This window comes from Stegostoma tigrinum, chromosome 17, assembly GCF_030684315.1.
Source record: "Stegostoma tigrinum isolate sSteTig4 chromosome 17, sSteTig4.hap1, whole genome shotgun sequence".
Classification (NCBI taxonomy): Eukaryota; Metazoa; Chordata; class Chondrichthyes; order Orectolobiformes; family Stegostomatidae; genus Stegostoma; species Stegostoma tigrinum.
The window spans coordinates 58,492,234-58,515,843 of record NC_081370.1 but is presented as its reverse complement, the minus strand read 5'-3'; the positions used below and the strand labels follow the sequence as shown (position 1 = coordinate 58,515,843).

At 43.4% G+C, this 23,610-nt stretch overlaps 1 protein-coding gene across 6 annotated transcripts in view; it reads left to right on the top strand.

Annotated features, from left to right (window-relative positions):
* The window catches only part of LOC125459556 (protein kinase C-binding protein NELL1-like), an 858,388-nt gene that overhangs the window by 51,847 nt on the left and 782,931 nt on the right, over positions 1–23,610 (top strand). For all 6 annotated transcript variants that reach the window (XM_059652179.1, XM_059652176.1, XM_059652181.1 and 3 more), the window contains one exon: positions 18,441–18,537. In XM_059652179.1, coding sequence (XP_059508162.1) covers positions 18,441–18,537 — 97 coding nt within the window. The remainder of the gene's footprint in view (positions 1–18,440; positions 18,538–23,610) is intronic.

Sequence of the window (23,610 nt, the reverse complement as noted above, 5' to 3'; positions counted from 1 at the left end):
GACCTCGCATTTGCTCATGTTGAATTTCATCAGCCATTTCCTGGACCACTCTCCTAAACTGTCTAAATCTTTCTGCAGCCTCCCCACCTCCTCAGTACTACCTGCCTGTCCACCTATCTTCATATCATCAGCAAACTTTGCCAGAATGCCTCCCAGTCCCTTCATCCAGATCATTAATATATAAAGTGAACAGCTGTGGCCCCAACACTGAACCCTGCAGGACACCACTTGTCACTGGTTGCCATTCCGAAAAAGAGCCTTTTATCCCAACTCTCTGCCTTCTGTCAGACAGCAAATCCTCAATCCAAGCCAGTAACTCCCCTCGAACACCATGGGCCCTCGCCTTACTCAGCAGCTTCCCATGAGGCACGTTATCAAAGGCCTTTTGGAAGTCTAGATGGATAACATCCACTGGGTTTCCCTGGTCTAACCTACTTGTTACCTCTTCAAAGAATTCTAACCGGTTTGTCAGGCACAACCTCCCCTTGCTAAATCCATGCTGACTTGTTCTAATCTGACCCTGTACTTCTAAGAATTTAGAAATCTCATCCTTAACAATGGATTCTAGAATTTTACTAACAACTGGGGTTAGGCTAATCGGCCTATAATTTTCCATCTTTTGCCTTGATCCTTTCTTAAACAAAGGGGTTACAACAGTGATTTTCCAATCATCTGGGACTTTCCCAGACTCCAGTGACTTTTGAAAGATCACAACCAAAGCCTCCGCTATTTCCTCAGCTACCTCCCTCAGAACTCTAGGATGTAGCCCATCAGGGCCAGGAGATTTATCAATTTTTAGACCTTTTAGCTTTTCTAGCACTTTCTCTTTTGTAATGCCTACCATACTCAACTCTATCCCCTGACTCTCCTTAATTGTTGGGATACTACTCTCGTCTTCCACTGTGCAGACTGATGCAAAGTACTTATTAAATTCTTCAGCTACAAGTGATAATGGGAACTGCAGATGCTGGAGAATCCAAGATAACAAAGTGTGAAGCTGGATGAACACAGCAGGCCAAGCAACATCTCAGGAGCACAAAAGCTGATTTTTCGAGCCTAGACCCTTCATCAGAGGAAGTTCTTCAGCTATTTCCTTATCTCCCATCACTAGCATTCCAGCATCAATTTGGAGCGGCCCAATGTCGACTTTTGCCTCTCATTTGTTTCTTATGTATTGAAAGAAACTATCCTCTGTTTGTTTTTTTAGCATTCCCAATCTTCTGATTTCCCAGTACTCTTGGCTACTTTAAAGGCTGTCTCTTTTTCTTTGATATATTTCCTGACTTCCTTTGTCAGCCATGGCTGCCTAATCCGCCCCCAGATAATCTTTCTTTTCTTTGGGATGAACCTCTGTACTGTGTCCCTAGTTACACCCAGAGACTCCTGCCATTGTTGCTCTACTCTCTTCCCCACTAGGCTCTGCTTCCAGTCGATTTTCATCAGTTTCTCTCCCATGCCCCTGTAATTACCTTTATTTAACTGTAACACCATTACATCCGATTTTGCCTTCTCTCTTATTACATCCAGTTTTGCCTTCTCTCTCATTTTAGTTCAGCTAGGATCACAGTACACTTTGGGCACTAAACCATAAATGTCATATCAGAGGATAACAATAGCAATTGTTGAAATCGAGACACCCCTGTTGAGCTATCAACCTTGCCCTAGAATTTTAAAATTTGTTCCTAAGCTTTAAATATTTCTCTCAATGTAGTGTGTACTCTTCTTTGCTGTGGAGAAGGTAGTGGAAGGCTTCCTATTGGACAGTTACAGCCCTTGTACCCCTCAGTATTGTTCGGGGGTTGTAAGGTTCTGAGTCTGACAGTGAAACAACAGCAGTGTATTTCCAAGTAAGGATGGTGTGTACCTTGGAGTGTTTCCAAGCATTTTCTGCCCATGTTCTTCTAGAGTTAATGGTTGTGGGTTTGGAAAGTAGCCAGGGTGAATTGTTGAGTGCATCTTGTAGGTGGTATCACTGTTGCTACTCTGCGTTGGTGGTAGATAGGGGGAAACTAGTCAAGGTGATAGATAGGATGCTAATTAAATGGGCTTCTTGAGTGTTACTAGAACGGCATCTAGGCATTCCATTTCACGCAAATAAAAGCAAAATGGTGGAGATCTGAAACAAGCACAAAAAATGCTGGAGAGGCTCAGCAGGTCTGTCAGCATCTGTGGAGAGAGAAACAGAATGAACACTTTCAGTGTGATATGGGGCTTCTTCAGCACAGTTCTGAGCACCAGTGCTTGAAGGGGTGATTTTTTTTTTGTCGTTTTTGTGCATGCGGTGCCAATCAAGCAGGTTGTTCATCATCTATCCTGTGGAGTGAAGCAAATTGACTGCTACCTGTGAAACTAGGGACCTCAGGAGAAGGCTGACATGAATCATTCACTCAACATTCCTGGCTGAAGACTGTGGCAAATGCCTCAGCATTACCTTTTGCATCGATGTGCTGGTCTCCATTATCATTGACAGTGGGAATAATTGAGGAGCCTGTTTCTCCCATTAGTTATTCACTTGTCAACGACCATTCATTACTGGATGTGGTTGGACTGCACAGCTTTGATTTGTTTGCTTTGTTGCATCACGTGCTGCTCCTGCTGTTTAGCATGTCTGAATCCTCAGACTCCAAGACCATAAAAACAAGGAACACTCATAGGCTGTTTGGCCCCTTGAATCTACTCTGCCCTTTGTCGTGTGGTGCAGTGACACTTGATCTTTGCTTAATGATTAGGTGCACTTGGTGCTGTGATAGTATGCTTTCCTGCATTGCTCATTGAAACATGATGACCCCTGATGTGACAGGAATGGTACAAAATGCCAGAAGGTAATGTAGCAGATTATGGTTGAAACACATTCCGTTGCATCTGATGTCTCACGGCGCTTTATGGATGCCCAGGTATGAGCTGCTAGATCTATCCTGTAACCAGCATGGCTTAGCACCACGCGGCACATTGGGAGGTGTCATCAGTGTGAAGATTGGACTTCATTTCTACATGATGGTCCCTCCAACTAGAATTGCCCTGAACAGAAGTGTCTGTGGCAGGAAAACTGAGGAGCCAGTCATGTGTGTATTTCCCCTCTTGTTGGCTTTCTCACTGCCTGCACAAGCCCAGTCCAGCAAACGTACCCTCTAGTGCTCAGTCAGTAGTGAAGTCACTCTTGGTGATGGACATTGGGGTGCCTCATTCTGTGGCCTTGCTAGGAAAAAACAGCCAAATTGTTCTACATCTTAACTCCTCAACTGTCTGAGTGAACACTTGCGCAAAAACCATAAGCACTGTTCATGCTGTAAGCCATCTTAAGGCTCTGTGGTTTCATCCCACTCTCGCTCAATGCTCCGTTACTCTGTGCTGTGGTGCTGTTCCATCATTAGTTGCCGTTTAATTGCTGTGCTCCCACTGGTTGGGAGCTGCCTGTGCTGTCTGATGGTAGTGTTACCGTAGTACAGCTGGCCCAGTATCTCCACGGTCATGTATTCAAGTCCCATTGGGAGTCAGCCTGGGCTCATTGGAGGCACCCCTGGATCTAGGTAGGAATAGTGAGTGTTCAAGTTTCACTGCAGGGAGTAGAAGCTGTAGCCCTCACTGGCACCTTTTTAGTGTGGTAGTGAGAGAGTGCTCCATTGTCGGAAACAATGTCTTGCAGGTCGAGATGTCTGCACTGCCTGCCATGTTGAGTTGATGTCAAATATTATTCCAAGAGTTTACTGGAAAAGGAGAAGACATTTTTTAGCTTCAGAACTTTTGCTGGCATTTGATGCGATAATCCCTGATCTTCAAGCTAATTCCATTTATCTGCCTCGACCCCTTATCTTTTGAAGTCGTTTCATAATAAAAAAGCTTTCAATGTCTGTTTGAAAATGAACAATCGATTACCCTTAACGATTTCTCCTTCAACTCCTCCCACTTCGTACAGACTGAGGGGGTGGCCATGGGCCCAAGCCATGCCTGCCTTTTCATAGGATATGTGGAACAATCCTTCTTCTGCAGCTACACCGGCCCTATCTCCCACCTCTTCCTCTGCTGTATCCGCACTGCTTCATACTCCCACAAGGAGCTTGAACAGTTCATTAACTTTACTAATACCTTCCACCCCAACCTCAAATTCACTTGGACTGTCTCTAATACCTCTCTCTCCTTCCTGGACCTCTCTGTCTCCATCTCTGGTGACTGCCTCAAAACTGATACCTATTTCAAGTCCACTGATTCCCACAGCTACCTAGACCACACCTCCTCCTACCCACCTTCCAGCAAAAATTAGATTTCCCCCTATTCCCAATTCCTTCGCTGCTGCCACATCTGCTCCCAAGATGGAGTGTTCCACTCCTGTACATTCCAGATGTCCTTTTGTTTCAAGATCTGCAGTATTCCACCCTTCTTTGGTCGTCGAAAATGCTCTCAACCACATCTCTTGTGTTTCCTGCACCTCTGCCCTCACATCCCCTCCCCACAACAAAAACAAAGACAGAATCCCCCTTGTCTTCGCATACCACCCCCTTAAACTCCGTATCCAGCGTATCACTCTCCACCACTTCTGCCACCTGCAATCCGATCGCACAGCCAAAGAGATATTTCACTCTCCACTCTTATCTGCCTTTTCATAGGGACCATGCTCTCCAGGACACCGATCTGTTCCACACTCCCCACTAGCTCCCGCCACCCTCAGCACCTTTCCCTGCAACCATAGGAAGTGCTACACTTGCCCCTACACCCCCCCTGTCACATCCATCACAGGCCCACAGAAACCTTCCACATCAGACAGAGGTTCACCTGCACATCCATCAATGTGGTCTACCTCATCCACTGCTCCTGATGTGGCCTCCTGTACATTGGTGAGACCACGCGGAGGCTTGGACAGCATTTTGTAGAGCACCTGCGCTCTGTTCGCGAAAAACAATAACACCTTCCATTGCAAACCATTTCAACTCCCTCTCCGACTCCCAGGGACTCATGTCCATCCTGGGTCTCCACCAGTGTCACAATGACACCACCCGCAATCTGGAGGAGCAGCACTTCATATTCTTCCTTGGGAGCTTACAGCCCAATGCCTTAAATGTGGACTTTATCAGTTTCAAAATCTCCCCATCCCCGGCCTCATCCCATAACCAACCAACCCTCCCTCTCATCCCCACCTCCTTGACCTGACACAACCTGCCCATCTTCTCTGCCGCCTATCCTCTCCTCCCACCTCACTGACCAATCCCCACCACTCCCTACCTGCACTCACCTATCACCATCCCACCTACCTTCCCCAGCCCCACCCCTCCTCTCTATTTATTTTGGAGCTCCCTTCCCTTTCCCCCCATTTCTAAAGAAGGGCCCCAACCCGAAACGTCAACTTTCCTGCTCCTCTGATGCTACCTGGCCTGCTGTGCTCCTCTGATGCTACCTGGCCTGCTGTGCTCCTTCAGCTCCACACTCTTATCTCTAATTGATCAATTGCCATTTACAGAAGAGAATTCCAAACATCTGCTACCCTTTCTCTTGTACCTCATTTCACTCTGAAAATATAACTCTTAATTTTTACGCTGCTCCTTCTGATTTGAGATTCCCCAAATAGAAAGTAGTTATGAAGAAGAGTCACTGGGCTCGACATATTAAATCTGTTTTCTGCCTACAGATGCTGCCAGACCTTCTGAGATCTCCCAGCAATATCTGTTTTTGTTTCTGATTTTCAGCATCCATAGTTCTTTGGTTTGTTTAGCAGGAATTAATTATCTTCCTCATAATACCTTAAACTTTGAGCAAATTTTTCTTTAATCTGAGTTACAGGGTGTGTAACCTAGGTTTTGTGTAATCTCGTTTTGTAATTTAACTCTTGGAGTTCTGCTGTTATTTTAGTAAACCTATAGTAGGCGCCTTCCAAGACTGGTGGATCATTTCTATCATCTGGTGCCCTGAACTGCCCACTGACTGGAGGTGGTATGTTACTAGGGCTATGAAAACTGAATATGACTTATACTTCCTTCTGTTTCCTGGTCCATGAGCAACAAAAGCTAGAACTTGAGTGTTTTTGATTATTTTCTGTGCCTGTACATAACATAATAATGGTCTATATATTTGATTTTCTCTTTATGCTCCCACTGTAGCTCGCAGTTAATTATTTACAAAGCACTCTGTTCTCTGCATTTTAGGTCTAATGTGCCTAATTTGCCTGCAACGAAACTCCTTTGTCTACAATTTTTGCTCTTTCACTCAATCTATCATTTTTTTCATTTTATGCTTCCATTTACATGACTTACAATGTCTTTTATCATTGTGTCACAACAGATTTGATGCATATCTTTCAGTTTGTATATGAAGAATAGGAGAAATTTCTTCTGTTTTCTAGCCAAGAACTATCCCTCAATCAAAATAATGTTAAATAGACTCATTGGACATTAATTTTTTTGTTTTTCAAACTTGTGCAGGGCTGTAGTGTGGCTCTGCTACATTGCATCAGTGACACACACTTCCACACTGTCTGTAAAGTACTTTGAACTATCCTGAGGTCACAAATCTATTGCCATTTAAACCTATTCAATGTTGGTGGGGCCAAAGCGCAAGATGATATTTCAGTCTCCTGTGCCCTATGAGTTCCTCCCCACCGTGCCTGGTGAATTTCTGATTGTCGCTGCTGAGCTAACCAATGGCCAGTTAATTCCTGATAAAACTGTGGTGACTCCTTCACAGATCCATTCATGTGTTTAAGTGTTTTCAAGTACTTAAGGGATTTCAAACCAAGATCTGGCAGTAGTAGTGGCAACTTTGGAGCATCCCAGGAGTTGTAAGCTCTCTCTTTTCTACAATATCTGGTTGTGCCCTGTGGGAGTCTGGTATATCGGGGGGCTAGAGGGGGCAAGGGATAGGTTCTACTCTTGTAACTGAAACCATCTCTTGCCCTAAAACACACTCCAGAACATTTGCATTCCTTCAACTCTGATCTGTTGTTTTTCTTTTTCCCTTCAAACCATCTTGATTTGCTTTGATTTATTGTAATCACATGTACCTTAAAATAGTGAAAAGCTTTGTTTTGCAAGCAGTACAGGCAAGTCATTGCAAACAAGGGTATAACAACTGCACCTCCCAGTCGCAAACCATTTCCACTCCCCCTCCCATTCTCTAGATGACATGTCCATCATGGGCCTCCTGCACTGCCACAATGATGCCACCCGAAGGTTGCAGGAACAGCAACTCATATTCCGCCTGGGAACCCTGCAGCCATATGGTATCAATGTGGACTTCACCAGTTTCAAAATCTCCCCTTCCCCTACTGCATCCCTAAACCAGCCTAGTTCGTCCCCTCCCCCCACTGCACCACACAACCAGCCCAGCTCTTCCCCCCCCCACCCACTGCTTCCCAAAACCAGTCCAACCTGTCTCTGCCTCCCTAACCGGTTCTTCCTCTCACCCATCCCTTCCTCCCACCCCAAGCCGCACCCCCAGCTACCTACTAACCTCATCCCACCCCCTTGACCTGTCCGTCTTCCCCGGACTGACCTATCCCCTCCCTACCTCCCCACCTATACTCTCTCCACCTATCTTCTTTACTCTCCATCTTCGGTCCGCCTCCCCCTCTCTCCCTATTTATTCCAGCTCCCTCTCCCCATCCCCCTCTCTGATGAAGGGTCTAGGCCCGAAACATCAGCTTTTGTGCTCCTGAGATGCTGCTTGGCCTGCTGTGTTCATCCAGCCTCACATTTTATTATCTATAAAGATTATAGGGTGCTTAGACAGAGTGAGGCATACACGAGTGCCATTCTTCCAATGATCAAGTCCCTATAGGCCGAACCTTAGTTAATTACTTCAGGAGAATTCGATTTGTGTCAAATATTAATATGGTAAATTGGTGATTCCTGACATAACGCTCTCACTGCTGTTATCTGCACAGTTAGGACTAATAGTGGGTAGCCAACTGTGTAGTGGTTTAGTGTTTTATGCTTGCAAGAGTTTAGAAGAAGGTGAGGTGATCTAATTGAGGTCGATAATATACAAAAAGGAGATTGACCAAGTAGACTTGGAACAGATGTTTCTCCTTGTAGGCAATCTGAAATGAGAGGTCATTTTAGGCTAAGGGATATCAGATTTGAAATAAATGAGGAAGAATTACCTCTCTCAAAGCATTGTTAATCTCTGGAATTCTTTCCCCCAGAGTGCAGTGAGCATTGGGTCACTGAATAAATTTAAGAAGGAGATCAATGTTTTTAATGGGTAATGGAGAGCAGCAGGAAAGTGGAGTTGAGAACAAGATGAGATGGGCGATGATCATATTAAATAGTGGAGAAGGCTCAAGGGGCTGAATGGCCTACTCCTGCTCCTAGTTCTTATGTTTTATTTTACTCTTGAATGAATCCTTTGGAGGTATTTTAATGAGGCTGGTTGCTTCTGATTTTACTTGCTGATTTTATTTTATTTTATTTTGAAGCATTAAAGTAGGCCATGAGACTTCCTGGTAGCTAAAGTTAAAGAAGGATAACTTTTTGTGTTTCAGAGAAATGTCTTCAAAGCACTGCTTGTGGAACAAGAGGGACAGAAATATTCACCCCCAGCCTAGACTCCTTTCCCAGCTGCCCCCCTTTATCCCCCTCCCCTGTCACACTCTACCGGTAATAGCCCCCTCTTCTCCCCACGCAAAGACCCTCAGGACGTGTGATCTCACTACCCCATGAGCCAGTACTGGACAATCCCCTTTTAGTTCTGAAAAAGAATTGTTAGGCTCTAAACAAAAGCTCTGTCTCTTTCTGCGGAGATGCTGCCAGATCTGAGTTTTTCCAGCACTTCCTGTTTTTATTTCAGATTTTGTTTTCAGTTTTTGAGTAAAGGGGCTCCCTCTCCAATGCTAAGGTTGCAGATAAATTGATCCTGCAGCTTTTTTGCCCCTGGACATAAAGTCTATAACTCAGGCTGAATCCAGAGCAAGGAACCTCTTGGGGTCAAGGCCTATCTTCTTGAATATGCCGTCTTTGAGGAAGCTTTAGTTTTTCCTTCTCGATATCTCCTTCCTTGACCTGCTATTGACTTTTGGCTGATCTTGCTTCTGTGTAGGCTCTTGGTTAATTTTTCTGTGTTAGAATGCCACATTAAAACAACGGTTTATTATGTTATTATCAAATACTGGAATTGGAGAAATCAAAGCTGCAATGTAACTTTGAAATCCTGTGCATCCATTTGGAATTATGTTGTTGACCTTTTAGGATGTTATATTCTTTTTGTTGCAACTTTTCCACGCTAATATGATTTTGTTTTTCAAAGAAAAATGTTTGACACTATATCCCAGTTTCTGAGAGCAATGGGGAGAGTGAAAAATTGACAGTACTTTCAGGTATATGATGGGCTGAATTGCCAACTCTTGTACCGTATGATGCAATGATAATTGTACAGATGGGTTGTGTGAGGAAGATCTTTCAAATTTTTCACCAGGACAGAGAACAAAAACTCTTCCTTGCTGTAATGCTGTACAGTGCAATGAGGCAAACAATGTGGGCTCTTTGTTGCAGAGGGGTTCAAAGTGCAGGTTTATTTGAGTGGCCTGACCTTTTGTGGAGTTACACATTGAATCAAAAAGGTATCTAGTACGTTGAGTTATTTAGCATTATCAACATGAGGGCACCAAATCCGGAGCTGCTGATGGGATCTTTCTCTGGCAGCTAAAGTGAGAGAAGTTCAGCTTCAAAGCATGAGAAAAATATCTTCAAAGCACTGCTTGTGGGCCAAGAGGACCAAGAATGTTTACCGGCAGCCTAGGCCCCTGTCCCTGTTGCCCCTTTTTTTTTGCTTCTCCACTACCACGCTCTAGCTGTAATAACTCCCTTCAAGGTTTATTTCAGGGACAAAGAAGATTAAGCTCTTTATGGAAAGAAAAATCTATAACTTGCTATTGAGTTCATTTAGTTACAAGTGTAGCTGCTTTTTCTTATTCTTTGTGTCAATGAAAGCTGTACACAGTTAGTTATGCCTTGTGGATTAGAATTGCATATATTCACACCAAGAACTGTGAATGAGACTGGCTGAGGACTGCAGTTCCACACAGAATTTGCGTAATCCATCGAGCCTTTTTATTAAGGCAGCAAAGGTAATTTAACAAGTGATGGGCTTCAGTAGTATCTTACAGAACTTGTTGAGAATAACTGAAATCTCTGCAATAAGTAATGTTGTATTGTGTAGGAGCTGTGTTACTAAGCTAGTGATCTAGTGCCCTAGATTAATAAACCAGGCATTGGGAGGCCAGCCCCCACCTTGAGAATTTGTGTTTGGTTTTTTGGTATGAGTAGAGTGACCATGAATCTGTAGGATTGATGTGAAGGATTCAGCTGATTCACCTGTATGCTTTTGATCCTTTCTTTACCAGAGCAGATGTAGTGGGACTCCAGTTTCACCCTGCTGTGGATGACCCTAATTGCCTCTGAATAGGCAAACATGTGCTCTGTTGCATCAGCCTATATGAACTATAGTTTATTTGGCAGCATACCCTTGCCCATTGAGTCATGAGATTGTGGATTCATGATTTGTGCTGGGGACTTGAACACAAAGCTTGAGGCTGCCACGGTACCACAATAATAATTTATAGGAACACAGAAACAGAACATTCAGCCCATCATGTCTGTCCCGCTGAATTAGTCTAACACTATGTATTTACCTTTGGCCCATTGCCCGTGATACCTTTTTGATTATCAAGGGGATCATAGGTTATGGGGAGAAAGCAGGAGAATAGGGTTGAGGAACTTATCAGCCGTGATTGAATGATGGAGTAGACTCGATGGGCCGAATGGCCTAATATGTCTTCCTATGTCTTATGGCCTTGTGGTCTTTTCTGAACAAAAATGTATCTATCTTGGATTTAAAATCAACAACTGATTCTGCATCCACTGCTATCTGTGGACAAGAGTTACAAACTCCCACCACCCTTTGTGTGTTGGAGTGCATCCTAATATCACTCCCGAAGAGCCTTGTCCTAATTATCAAACAATGTCCCCTAATTCTACAATCTTTGACGAGCGAAAAATAGTTTATGATCATCTGCTCTGTCTTTGCCTTTTAATATCTTGAAGATTTCGAACAGATCAAGTTGAATTGAATCATTTATTGTCACATGTTCAAGATAAAATGCTGTGAAAAGTGCATGCCATTGCCATGCATAGGTACCATTCACATTAACTGAACTTTCATTATTTCTTCGTTTATTTTAAGTTAAAGTGAGCCCAACCCTTTCTTCTTGGCTACGGTCCTGCTCCGGGCAACGCTGACCCACACCATGCCGCAGCCAGAATCCCACTCCAGGCTCAACCAGGCCATGCCAGAGTCCTGTTCTGGGCTTCTCAGCCCTTAACCTTCGAAATTTTGTAGCTGTAATGAGGGGGTATGGTTTTAAAGTGAGTGGAGGTGGATATAGGGGAGACCTCAGAGAGTGGCCGGGGCATGCAATGCATTGCAGGAGAGGGTAGTGGAGTTGGCCTCATTAGAGGCATTTAAGTAGCTATTAGATAGGCATATGGATGATAGTATAAGGTAGGGGTGGAGGTTACATAGACCTTAGGGTTAGGGTAAAAGATTGGCACAACATCGTGGGCTGAAGGGCCTGTACTGTGCTGCACTGTTCTATGTTCTAAATTCTAAAGAAAACAGGGCTAATTTGTACAAAGTGTGGAGCTGGATGAACACAGCAGGCCAAGCAACATCTAAGATGCTGCTTGGCCTGCTGTGTTCATCCAGCTCCACACTTTGTTATCTCTGATTCTCTTGCATCTGCAGTTTCTATTATCCCTAATTTGTACAATCTCTGTTCATAACCTAAGCCCTGAAGTCCAGGTGTCATCCTTGTAAACCTAGGCTGTACTCACTCCTAAAGCCAACATATCCTTTCTAAGGTGTGGTGCCCAGGCCTGCTCACCGTCCTGTAAGTGACGTCTAACCAGGGTTTTGCATAACTGCTGCATCCAGTCCTCAATATATAAAGGCCAGCATTCCGTTAGCTTCCTGGATTATTTACAGCAATTGTTTGTGACATTTTAAAATTCAATACACTTGAACCCTGAAGTCTCTTTAGATATAGACTGTATTCACATCATGCCATCTCAAAAGTACCTGATCTATTTTCTTGCGGTCTAAAATGTGAAACCTGGCACTTGTTTACATTGAACACTACCTGCCATAGTTTTGTCCTTTTATTTAGGCTATCCATATCGCTTTGTAATTTTATGCTATCATTTACACTCTGTCTACAATGCTGCCTTAACTTTGTCTCATCAGCAAATTTGAACATATGATTTTCTATGCCATTATCCAAGTTATTAGTAAATAATGTGAACGATTGAGGACCCAACACAAATCCTTTGAGGGACACCATTGGTCACATTCTGTCAATTTGAGTATCTATGTTGCGTCACCTACCAGCCAATCAATTTCCCAGGCATGTCAGTAATTTGTCTTCAATCTTGCCACCTTCCACCTTAGTTTACAGTCTCTTATTGTGGGACGTTATCAAATACGTTATGGAATCCATATAAGCAACATCCACAGATATTCCCTGCCACTACTTCCGACACCTCTTTCAAAAAATTCAGTGAGGTTCGTCAGGCAAGACCTACCTGTCATGAATCCATGCTATAAGGTGTTCATTTACCCCATCCTTGACGAGAGACTCCCAGAGTTTCCCCACCGTGGACGCTAGGCTAACTTACCTGAAATTCCCTGGTTTTCCTCTTTCACCTTTCTTAAAAAGCAGAGTGACATAGACTCTTGGAGTCATAGAACACAGAAACAGACCCTTTAGTGCAACCAGACCATGTTCAACATAATCCCAACTAAACTAGACTGACCTGCCTGCTCCTGGCCCATATCCCTCCAAACCTTTCCTGTTCATGTACTTAAACATTGTAACTGCCTACATCCACCATTTCCTCATTCCACATACGAACCACCCTGTGTGTTTTTTTAAAAAAACTTGCTCCTCATGCCTTTTTTAAATGTTTCTCCTCTCACCTTAAAAATATGCCCCTCGTCTTGAAATCCCTCATCCTAGGGTAAAGACATTTACCATTAACCCTATTTATACCCCTCATTATTTTATAAACTTTTGTAAGATTATCTCTCAACCTCCTATGCTCCAGGGGAAAAAAGTCCCAGCCTATCCAGCCTTTCTGTAAACTCAAACCTTCCATACCCAACAACATCCTGGTAAATCTCTTCTGAACCCTCTCCTGCTTCCCAACATCGTTCTTGCAACATGCAGTTTTCCAAACCAGAGGGACTCCTGTGTCTAGAAAACTGTGAAAGATTTATAGTTTGGACATCCACAGCATGCTCCCCTACTTCCAGTAACAATCTTGGATGGAAATCATTTCTGCCATTTGGCCCAATGTACATGTCCTAGCCAAAGAAGTGCTAATTCTACAGTTGAATAGCCTACCCCATGTCCAAAATCACAATTCACTTTGCAGCTGTTTGGCCTGGCAGACTTTTTAGCCCAAGCTTCTTTTGAAATACAATGAGGGTTTCCTTTATTCTTTCTTGGGCTGTGGGTGTTGCTGACATTTATTGACCAAAAGGACTTTAAGAGTCAACCACATTTGCCGTGTTTTGAAGTCACATGTAGGCCAGACCAGGTAAGGATGGCAGATCTGTTTCCCGAAAGGCCATCAGTGAATAAGTTGGCTCGAATAAGAAGGTGATATTGTGGATGGTGGAAATCTGAAACAAAAACGCCTGGATATCGATGCTTCAGGTGGGATAGAGAGGGAGGTAAAAGGGGTGGAGGAGTTGCAGTAATGTTCAAAGACGATATCACAGCTGCATTGAAGGAGGGCCCCATGGAGGACTCGAGCAGTGAAGCAATATGGGTAGAACTCAGAAATAGGAAGGATGCAGTAACAATGCTGGGGCTGTACTACAGGCCTCCCAACAGCGAGTGTGAGATAGAGGTACAAATATGTAAACAGATAATGGAAAGGTGCAGGAGAAACAGGCTGGTGGTGATGGGAGATTTTAATTTTCCCAACATTGACTGGGATTCACTCAGTGTTAGGGGTCAAGACGGAGCAGAATTTGTAAGGTTTGTCCAGGAGGGTTTTCTAGAGCGGTATATATGCAGTCCAACTCGGGAAAGGGTCATACTGGACCTGGTGCTGGGGAATGAACCCGGTCAGGTGGTTGATATTACAGTAGGGGACTACTTTGGAAATAGCGACCACAATTCCGTAAGTTTTACAATACTCATGGACAAGGATAGGAGTGGTCCTAAAGGAAGAGTACTAAACTGGGGGAAGGCTGACTGTACCAAGATTCGACAGGATGTGAGGAATGTAGATTGGGAGAAACTGTTTGAAGGTAAATCCACATTTGATATGTGGGAGGCTTTTAAGGAGAGGTTGATTAGCATGCAGGAGAGAGATGTTCCTGTGAAAATGAGGAATAGAAAAGGCAAGATTAGGGAGCCATGGATGACTGGTGAAATTGTGAGACTAGCCAAGAGAAAAAAGGAAGCATACATGAGCTCTAGGCGACTGAAGACAGACGAAGCTTTGCAAGAATATCTGGAATGTAGAGTGAATCCGAAAAAAGGGATTAAGAGAGGACATGAGATATTGCTGGCAAACATGGTTAAGGAAAATCCCAAAGCCTTTTATTTATATATAAAGAGCAAGAGGGTAACTAGAGAAAGGATTGGCCCACTTAAGGACAAAGAAGGAAAGTTATGCGCTGAGTCAGAGAAAATGGGTGACATTCTTAACAAGTACTTTGCATCGGTATTCACCAAGGAGAGGGACATGACGGATGTTGAGGTTATGGATAGATGTTTGTTTACTCTCAGTCAAATTGACATAAGGAAGGAGGAAGTGTTAGGTATCCTAAAAGACATTAAGGTGGACAAGTTCCCAGGTCTGGATGGGATCTATCCCAGGTTACTGAGGGAAGCGAGAGAGGAAATAGCCGGGGCCTTAACAGATATCTTTGCAGCATCCTTAGACATGGGTGAGGTCCTGGAGGACTGGAGACTTGCTAATGTTGTCCCCTTGTTTAAAAAGGGCAGCAAGTATAACCCAGGTAATTATTGACTGGTGAGCCTGACGTCAGTGGTAGGGAACCTACTGGAGAAGATACTGAGGGATAGGATCTATTCCCACTTGGAAGAAAAAGGGCTTATCAGTGATAGGCAACATGGTTTTGTGCAGGGAAGGTCATGTCTTACCAACTTAATAGAATTCTTTGAGGACCTGCCAAAGTTGATTGATGAGGGAAAGGCTGTCGATGTCGTATACATGGACTTTAGTAAGGCGTTTGATAAGGTTCCCCATATCAGGCTGATGGAGAACGTGAAGTCACATGGGGTCCAGGGTATGCTAGCTAGATGGATAAAAAACTGGCTGGGCAACAGGAGACAGAGGGTAGTAGTAGAAGGGAGTTTCTCAAATTGGAGACCTGTGACCAGTGGTGTTCCACAGGGATCTGTGCTGGGACCACTGTTGTTTGTGATATACATAAATGATCTGGAGGAAGGTGTAGGTGGTCTGATCAGCAAGTTTGCTGATGACACTAAGATTGGTGGAGTAGCTGATAGTGAAGGGACTGTCAGATATTACAGCAGAATATAGATAGACTGGAGAATTGGGCAGGTAAATGGCAGATGGCGTTCAATCCGGGCAAATGCGAGGTGATGCATTTTGAAAGATCAAATTCAAGGGCGAACTATACATTAAATGGAAAAGCCCTGGGGAAAATTGATGGACAGAGAGATCTGGGTGTTCAGGTCCATTGTTCCCTGAAGGTGACAACGCAGGTCAATAGGGTGGTCAAGAAGGCATGTGGCATGCTTTCCTTCATTGGGCAGGGTATTGAGTACAAGAGTTGGCAGGCCATGTTGCAGTTGTATAGGACTTTAGTGTGGCCACATTTGCAGTACTATGTACAGTTCTGGTCGCCACATTACCAAAAGGATGTGGACTCTTTGGAGAGGGTGCAGAAGATGTTCACCAGGATGTTGCCTGGTATAGAGGGTGCTAGCTATGAAGAGAGGTTGAGTAGATTAGGGTTATTTTCATTAGAAAGACGGAGATTGAGGGGGGACCTGATTGAGGCCTACAAAATCATGAGGGGTATAGACAGGGTGGATAGCAAAAAGCTTTTTTCCCAGAGTGGGGGACTCAATTACTAGGGGTCATGAGTTCAAAGTGAGAGGAGGAAAGTTTAAGGGAGATATGCGTGGAAAGTTCTTTATACAGAGGGTGGTGGGCGCCCGGAACGCGTTGCCAGCGGAGGTGGTAGACGCAGACACGTTAGTGTCTTTTAAGATATATTTGGACAGGTACGTGGATGGGCAGGGAGCAAATGGACACAGACTGTTAGAAAATAGATGACAGGTTAGACAGAGGATCTTGATTGGCGCAGGCTTGGAGGGCCGAAGGGCCTGTTCCTGTGCTGTAGGTTTCTTTGGTTCTTTGATGTTTTGAGAAACTCTGCTGGTCTGGCTGCACCTGTGCAAAGACAATGGAGTTAACTTTTCAGCTGCAGTGACCGTTTATCAAAAGAGTGTGTTCTGCAGAACATTAACCTCACTGAACTCATGACGTTAACTCTGCTTTCCCTCCACAGATGCTGCGAGACCTGCTGAGTTTCTCCAGCAATCTCTGTCCTTGTTGCAGATTTCCAGCATCTGCAGTGTGTTGTTATATTTTGCTGATCCTTTATCACATTGCTGCCTGTGGGAGCGTTCCATCCACAAGCTGACTGCAATCTTTCCAGGTACACAAAGTTGCTGGAAAAGCTCAGCAGGTCTGGCAGAATTTGTGAAGAAAAAAAATCAAAGTTAATACTTTGGTTCTGGTGACCCTTCCTTAGAATTGATGGTGGCTGGGAAAACATCAGTTTATAGGCAGAAAATAGGGAGTTGGGTGGTGTAAGGAGTAAATGATCGGATAGAGCCAAAGAGAGAGGATGACAGTTGGACAGATGAAGGAGCTGCTAACAATTATGCTGGGAGGGTGAATAGTTGTCAATGGGGACTGTTAGCGATGAACAACAGGAGGTGTGTAGTGATCGGCTATGTGGTAACAAGTCTTTCCAGTATCGTAGCCAGAACTGCAGCTGAAAGGCATTTTGGGGCATCCAGAAGTTGTGGAAAGGAGCTATACAAATACATACATTTTTCTAACGTTTCACAAAGGACGCACACCACCACAAATCATGGAATCTCAGGTCAGAAACATTAGCTTTGTCAGCAATGCCTAAATACTGCAAATCAATTAAATAAAACACACTTTTGAAAGCTTTTATCAGAATGACGCAAAATGCAATTTTCCCTCCTCATTCATTTTAATTCTCTTTTCAAATCTAAAAGTGCAATTTCTAGCCATGGAAAACTGCAATGGATTATCTTTTTGAGGTTATCCTGAATATAATGTTATTGACCTGAAATTATACTTGCCTTTCTCTCATCATAGCTGCTGCCAGGCCTGATCAGCGTTCATGAGATGTGCTGGCTGGGCCAACATTTATTGCCTATCCCTAATTACCCTCAACTAGAGGGTGGTGAGCTGCCCCCTTGAACTATTGCAGTCCTTGGGGGTCTAGTGACACTCGCAGTGCTGCCAGGTAGAGAGTTCCAGGATTTTGACGCAGCAACACTGAAAGACCAGTGAAGTATTTCCAAGTCAGGATGGTGAGTGGCTCAGAGGGGAATTTGCAGGGGCTGGTGTTCCTGTGTATTTGCTGTCCTTATCCTTCTATATGGTAGTGGTCATGCGTTTGAAGGTCCTGTCAAAGGGACTTTGTGTTGCTGTAGTACATCTTGCTCGTGCCGCTGTGCATCAGCGATGGAGGGAGTGAAAGTTGGAGATAATGGATAGACTATCAATGAAGCATAGCTAGCATTTTTTTTGTTTCTATTTCAGATTTCCAGGATCTGCCATATTTTCCTTCAGTATTATCTTTTTGATTTGATTCTGGCTCTGCTCTGTTGCCTCATTACTGAAAGTTGAAGATTGATGAGGACAATATTCTTTTATCAAGAAGGGTAGATGTACTTCAGCGTGGAAGAGGCTTCAGATTGCTTTCTAGTTTCATACTTTGAAAGAAATGAGATGGCACTTGAAACCTGTGGAAGTGATTCACTCAAAAGTTTTAACCTGATGTACGTTTCAAAGCTGTGAAAGTAGCCTATCATCTGCTCACCTACATGTTGGGTGATGGATGATGGCTGTGAAAACTGTAGTGTTTTAAGGTAGATTGATTGAAAAGATGACACCTCCATTTTGAACACCGCAATTGGAAGGCACAAAGAAATGATCTGCCTTGTCATTCATTTATTCAGGTAGAATATTGATGACTCACTCATCTATTGTTATTAGGTATTTTTTATTTGAACCTGTTGGTGACTTTTGAACAGAATAAAATGTGCTGCTAAGATGCAGCTTGGTCTGCTGTGTTCATCCAGCTCCACACTTTGTTATCTCTATGTATCCTCTTTTCCACAGGATTTATGAACGCATCATTGATCCTCCGCAGACCCATCTCAAGCCAGGAATCAGTTTATGGCTTGGTCAACGAAGCCATAGACATGGACTATTCAAGGTAGGCAATAAGATCCAAACTCATTTAACTGAGCTGAACCACTACCTTACAGTGACATTCTACTGTCTACTTACACATCTCAATTATAATGCAGTAGTAAAATGTATTAAAATACTAGCATTACCCTGTGGTGTTCTTGATAACTGGTTGATTTAAAGCTATGTTTGTTCCACGTGTCATAATATTTCATGGCAATTATTGCAAATATTCATGTGGCTGTTCTCTCGGTTTAAGAGTCTGTTTACCATTTGAGCAATCAACAGAAGTATTTTCATCCAAAATAATGTAATTGGAAATTGAGAAATGAGTTCTGGAACAGAAACAATTTATCTGGTGTCATTACTTTTCCCTGTGTTTTACAACAGCGAGACAGTTGGTAAATTATTTGTTTTCAATATTGTGCAATTGCTTTCCCATGTCTCTTTTAAACTTGGTGCGTTCAAAAATAGAAAATGCTGATGAGGTGGGGGAGGCAGTGTGGGAAGTGTGTACACTCCTGCCAAGGATTTCTGTTGGCGAGAAAGCACGTTACTCTGATCTTGTATTTCAGTGCTGCGTTTCATCAGCTACTGGGTGTGAGCTGTCTGGATGGAGCACCACTGAATCAACAATAGAAGCATCTTAGAAATGTGCAACAGGACAGCTGTTTCTGTCTGGGTCATTTTGAAATTGCTGTTTTACTAAGCTGAAAAACCGACTGCAAGTAGATGCTTTGGCATATGTACCACATAGGATTCTGTGATTATTAAAATTCCCTGACAGTGTGAAAGCAGACCATTTGGCCCATCAAGTCCACAGCAATCCTCCAAAAAGCATCCCACCCTATCCCCTTAACCCTGCATTTTCCACGGCTAACCCACCTAGCCTGCACATCCCTGAAAGCTACAGGCAATTTAGCATGGCCGACTCACCTAACCTGCACATCTTTCAACTGGAGGAAGAAACCCATGCAGACACGGAGAGAATGTGCAAACTCCACTCAGACCATCACCAAGGGCTGGAATTGAACTCGGGTTCCTGGTGCTGTGAAGTAGCAGTGCTAACCACTGAGGCACCAAGCTGCCCTAATCAAAGAAGGATTTTTATAAAATGCATTTGGGTGATGTGGGCATTGCCAGCTGGGCCAGCATTTAATGTCCATCACTAATTGCCATCAAGAAGGTGGTGGTGAGCTGTCATCTTGAACTGCTGCAGTCCATTTAGTTTGGGTAAACCCACAGGACTGCTAAGGAGAGACGTCTGGGATTTTGCCCCAATGACAGTGAAGGAACAGTGATAGGTTTCTAAATCAGGATGGTGAGTGGCTTGAAGGAGAACTCGCAAATGGTGGTGCTTCCATGTATCTGCTTCCCTTATCCTTCTCAATAGTCATTGTTAAAAATCACATGACACCATTTTGTAGTCCAACAGGTTTATTTGAAAATGCAAGCTTTTGAAGCTCAGCTCCTTCTTCGGGCGTTTTCAAATAAACTTGTTGGACTACAACCTGGTGTCATGTGGTTTTTGACCCTGTCCACTCAGTCCAACACTGGCATCTCCATTAGATGGTCATGGGTAGCGAAGGTGTTGTAGGTGAATTTGGGCAGTGCATCTTGTAATTGATACATACTGCTGCTATTAGGTGTCACTGGTGGAGGGTGTCAATGTTTGTGGATGTGGGCTGCTTTGTCCTGGATCATGTCAAGTTTCTTAACTGTTGTTGGTGTTGCATGCTTTGAAATCATGTAATAAACAAAGTGGAATATGTCCATATTTTGAAGCACAAAAAGGCGTTGTAGAAAATCCACTAGACAATGAAATTTTACAACAGCCTCATTTTCTTACCTGGGAAGGATTGTGTGATAGCCTTCCAATGTTAGGGACTGCTTATAGATGAGTCTAAAGGTGTTGTGTGATTGATAGAAGCTTGTTTGGGCCAAAGCAAATGAAACAAGTTGCATTTCTATAATTTCCAATTTCTATAATTTCCATTCCCTGAGAATAATACCCAAGTATACTTGGGTATTATTCTCAGGCAATGGATCAAAGGATATGGGGAGAAAGCGGGACAGCATACTGAGTTAGATGATCAGCCATGATCATTTAGAATGGTGGAGCAGGCTTGAAGGGCTGAATGGCCTACTCTTGTACCTCTTTTCCTTGTTTCAGATGCTTCATGGGACTAGACAAAGTTTGACACTCAACCACATATAGAGAGATTAAGGCATGTGTCCAATAACTTGGCCAAAGATGTAAATTTTAAGGAGCGTTGTAGAAGAGGAGAGCGAGGTAGAGAGACACTTGTAGGGAGAAAGTTCTGTTGTTTAGGGTCTAGACAAAACCACAAATAGTAGAGTGTTTAAAATCAGGGTGATTCAAAAGTGAAAATTATGGATGTTCATGTAACCCTGGGGGTGATGCAGTTGGAGGGGATTTAAGAGATCTTGAGCAGCGCAAGCATGGATGAATTTCAAAGCAAAGATGAAAATTAAAAACTAACTCTTGCATTATCGCGAACCACTGAGTGAGCAAAGTGGGAAATGAGTGAATGTCTTTTGGATGACCCAAAGTTTACGAAGGATTGATATGGGAGGTTGGCTGAGGTGTTTTATAGCAGTCCAATCTGGAGGTAACAAAGCAATGGGTAAAGGTTTCAACTGCAGATTTTCTAATGCAGGGACAGTGTTGGTGGATGTTAGAAATGGGAATAGCTCACCTTTAATAATGATGAGGATATGTGATCAAAAACTAATTTTGGAGTCAAATATGATGCCAAATTTTTGCAACAGTCAAGTTGATGAAGAAGCATTAGAATTTGTAGGGACTGAAGATAATTACTTTGATCGTCCTATTATTTAATTGAAGAAAATTTCTGCTTAATACTGTGCATTGGATAAACCAGCAGATAAATCGTAACAAAGTGGCTGGAGAAACTCGGTATATGCCAGCATCTGTGCATGGAAAATCATATAGATAATGTTTCGAGCCCTGTGACCCTTTGTCAGAACAGTGGCTTGAAGAAGAGTCATTATCAAACTCAATGTTAAGTCTGCTTCCATCTCCACACATGCTGCCAGACCTTTTGCGTTTCTTCAGCTTTCAGTGTGTTTGTTTCAGATCTCCACCATCTATAGTTCTTTTGTTTTATAATAACTTTAGCAAGGATGGAGTTGAAAATGATGGGGAAGTGTGATTAGCTGAATTTTGATGCTGCATTTCTAGCTGATCCTTTTTAGTGTTAGAACAAAGAAAATTACAGCACAGGAACAGGCCCTTCGGCCCCCCAAGCCTGCGCCAACCCAGATCCTCTATCTAAACCTGTTGCCTATTTTCCAAGGATCTGTATCCCTCTGCTCCCTGTCCACTCGTGTATTTGTCTAGATACATCTTAAATGATGCTCTTGTGCTCGTCTCTACCTCTCCACTGGCAACACATTCCAGGCACCCAGCACCCTCTGCCTAAAGAACTTTCCACACATATCTCCCTCGCACTTTTCCCCTCTCACTTTGAAATCGTGACCCCTAATAATCGAGTCCTCCACTCTGGGGGGAAAAGCTTCTTGATATCCCCACTGTCTATACCTCTCATGATTTTGTGGACCTCAATCAGGTGCCCCCTCAACCTCCGTCTTTCTAATGTAAACAATTCTAATCTACTCAACCTCTCTTCATAGCTAGTGCCCTCCAAAGGGCAACATGTAGATGAGAAGTAGAAGTTGGGGTGGAGGTGGCCAAGAAAGATTCTCATGGAGACCAGCTCATGTCATGGTGATGGAGCAGAAGCCACTGTGACTACAATAAGGAGGAATTACTTCTCTTAAACAGTTTTGGATCTGTGGGATTCACTGTGGCACAATGCAGTGGGTACTGAATAAAAATTAAAGAGAAGATGGAATTAGGAATGGATTAAAGGGTTAAGGGGAGGCAATGGCCTAGTGGTATCATTGCTGGACTGTTAATTCAGAAACTCAGGTGATGTTCTGTGGACCTGAGTTCAGATCCCACCATGGCAGCTGGTGGAATTTGAATTCACTAAATAGCTGGAATTAAGAGTCTGATGATGACTGTAAATCCATTGCAGATTGTCGGAACGACGCCTGGTCCTTTAGGGAAGGAAACTGTCATCCTTAACTGGCCTGGCCTACGTGTGACTCCAGACCCACAGCAATGTGGTTGACTCATAATTGCCCACTGGGCAATTAGTGATGGATAATAAATGCTGCCGAGCCAGCGACACACTCCTCCATGAATGATTAAAGGAGACAGCAAAGCCGAGATGAGATCAGCCACAATCGGGTTAAATGGTGGTGCAGCCTCATTGGTTGAATTGCCTACTTCTGCTCCTAGTGTTTATGTTTATAAATGATACAGTGGCTGCTATTGGATAGTGAAGACTTGATCCAATTGAGAGCAGTTCCATCCCATGACGAGAGAGGTTTTGAAGGAGGATGGTAATGGTTACCCACCTTAAGGGTTGTGTTCAGGTTGACAAGCATGAAGAGGGAAAGTTTACCTTTTTCACAGTACGCTGGATGTCACTTATGACAAATATGTTGTAGGACAGATCATACAAAGGATGGGTGGCATTTTCTCCTTAAAAGACCTTATGTACTCACTTAGCTAGTTGCAATGAAGCACCGGCTAGTCACAACCAGACAGGTGTAATGAGTTGAATTTTCCCACTTGCCCTGGTATGGTTTAAACTTTCTACCCTGAAGTTGCTAGCTCAGTGCCATAACTACTATTGTAATGTACCTGATGCTGTCAACTTCCAATAATAGCAATTGACGACGGCTTGAACAGGTCGCTTGACCTATTTTCTGAAACACTACTTATAACATTTTAGAATTAATCATACTTCTGCCCTGTTTCCCATTTGGATTCCTGTGTTTTTTTTTCCTTGCAGTATATTGCTGTGAGGCTGTGTGTCCATGACAACTGGCCTTGCAAAGGAAGATGTGACTGTGGTTACAAATCTTGCAAGTTTCTCCTTGCATCGCTAAATGATTGCTTAACCTACAAAATAATTTTGGAGTGGGATTAATCAATTTTTCTCTTACTTCCTTCAATTAGTCAGGTGGATGTGTGTGTCGA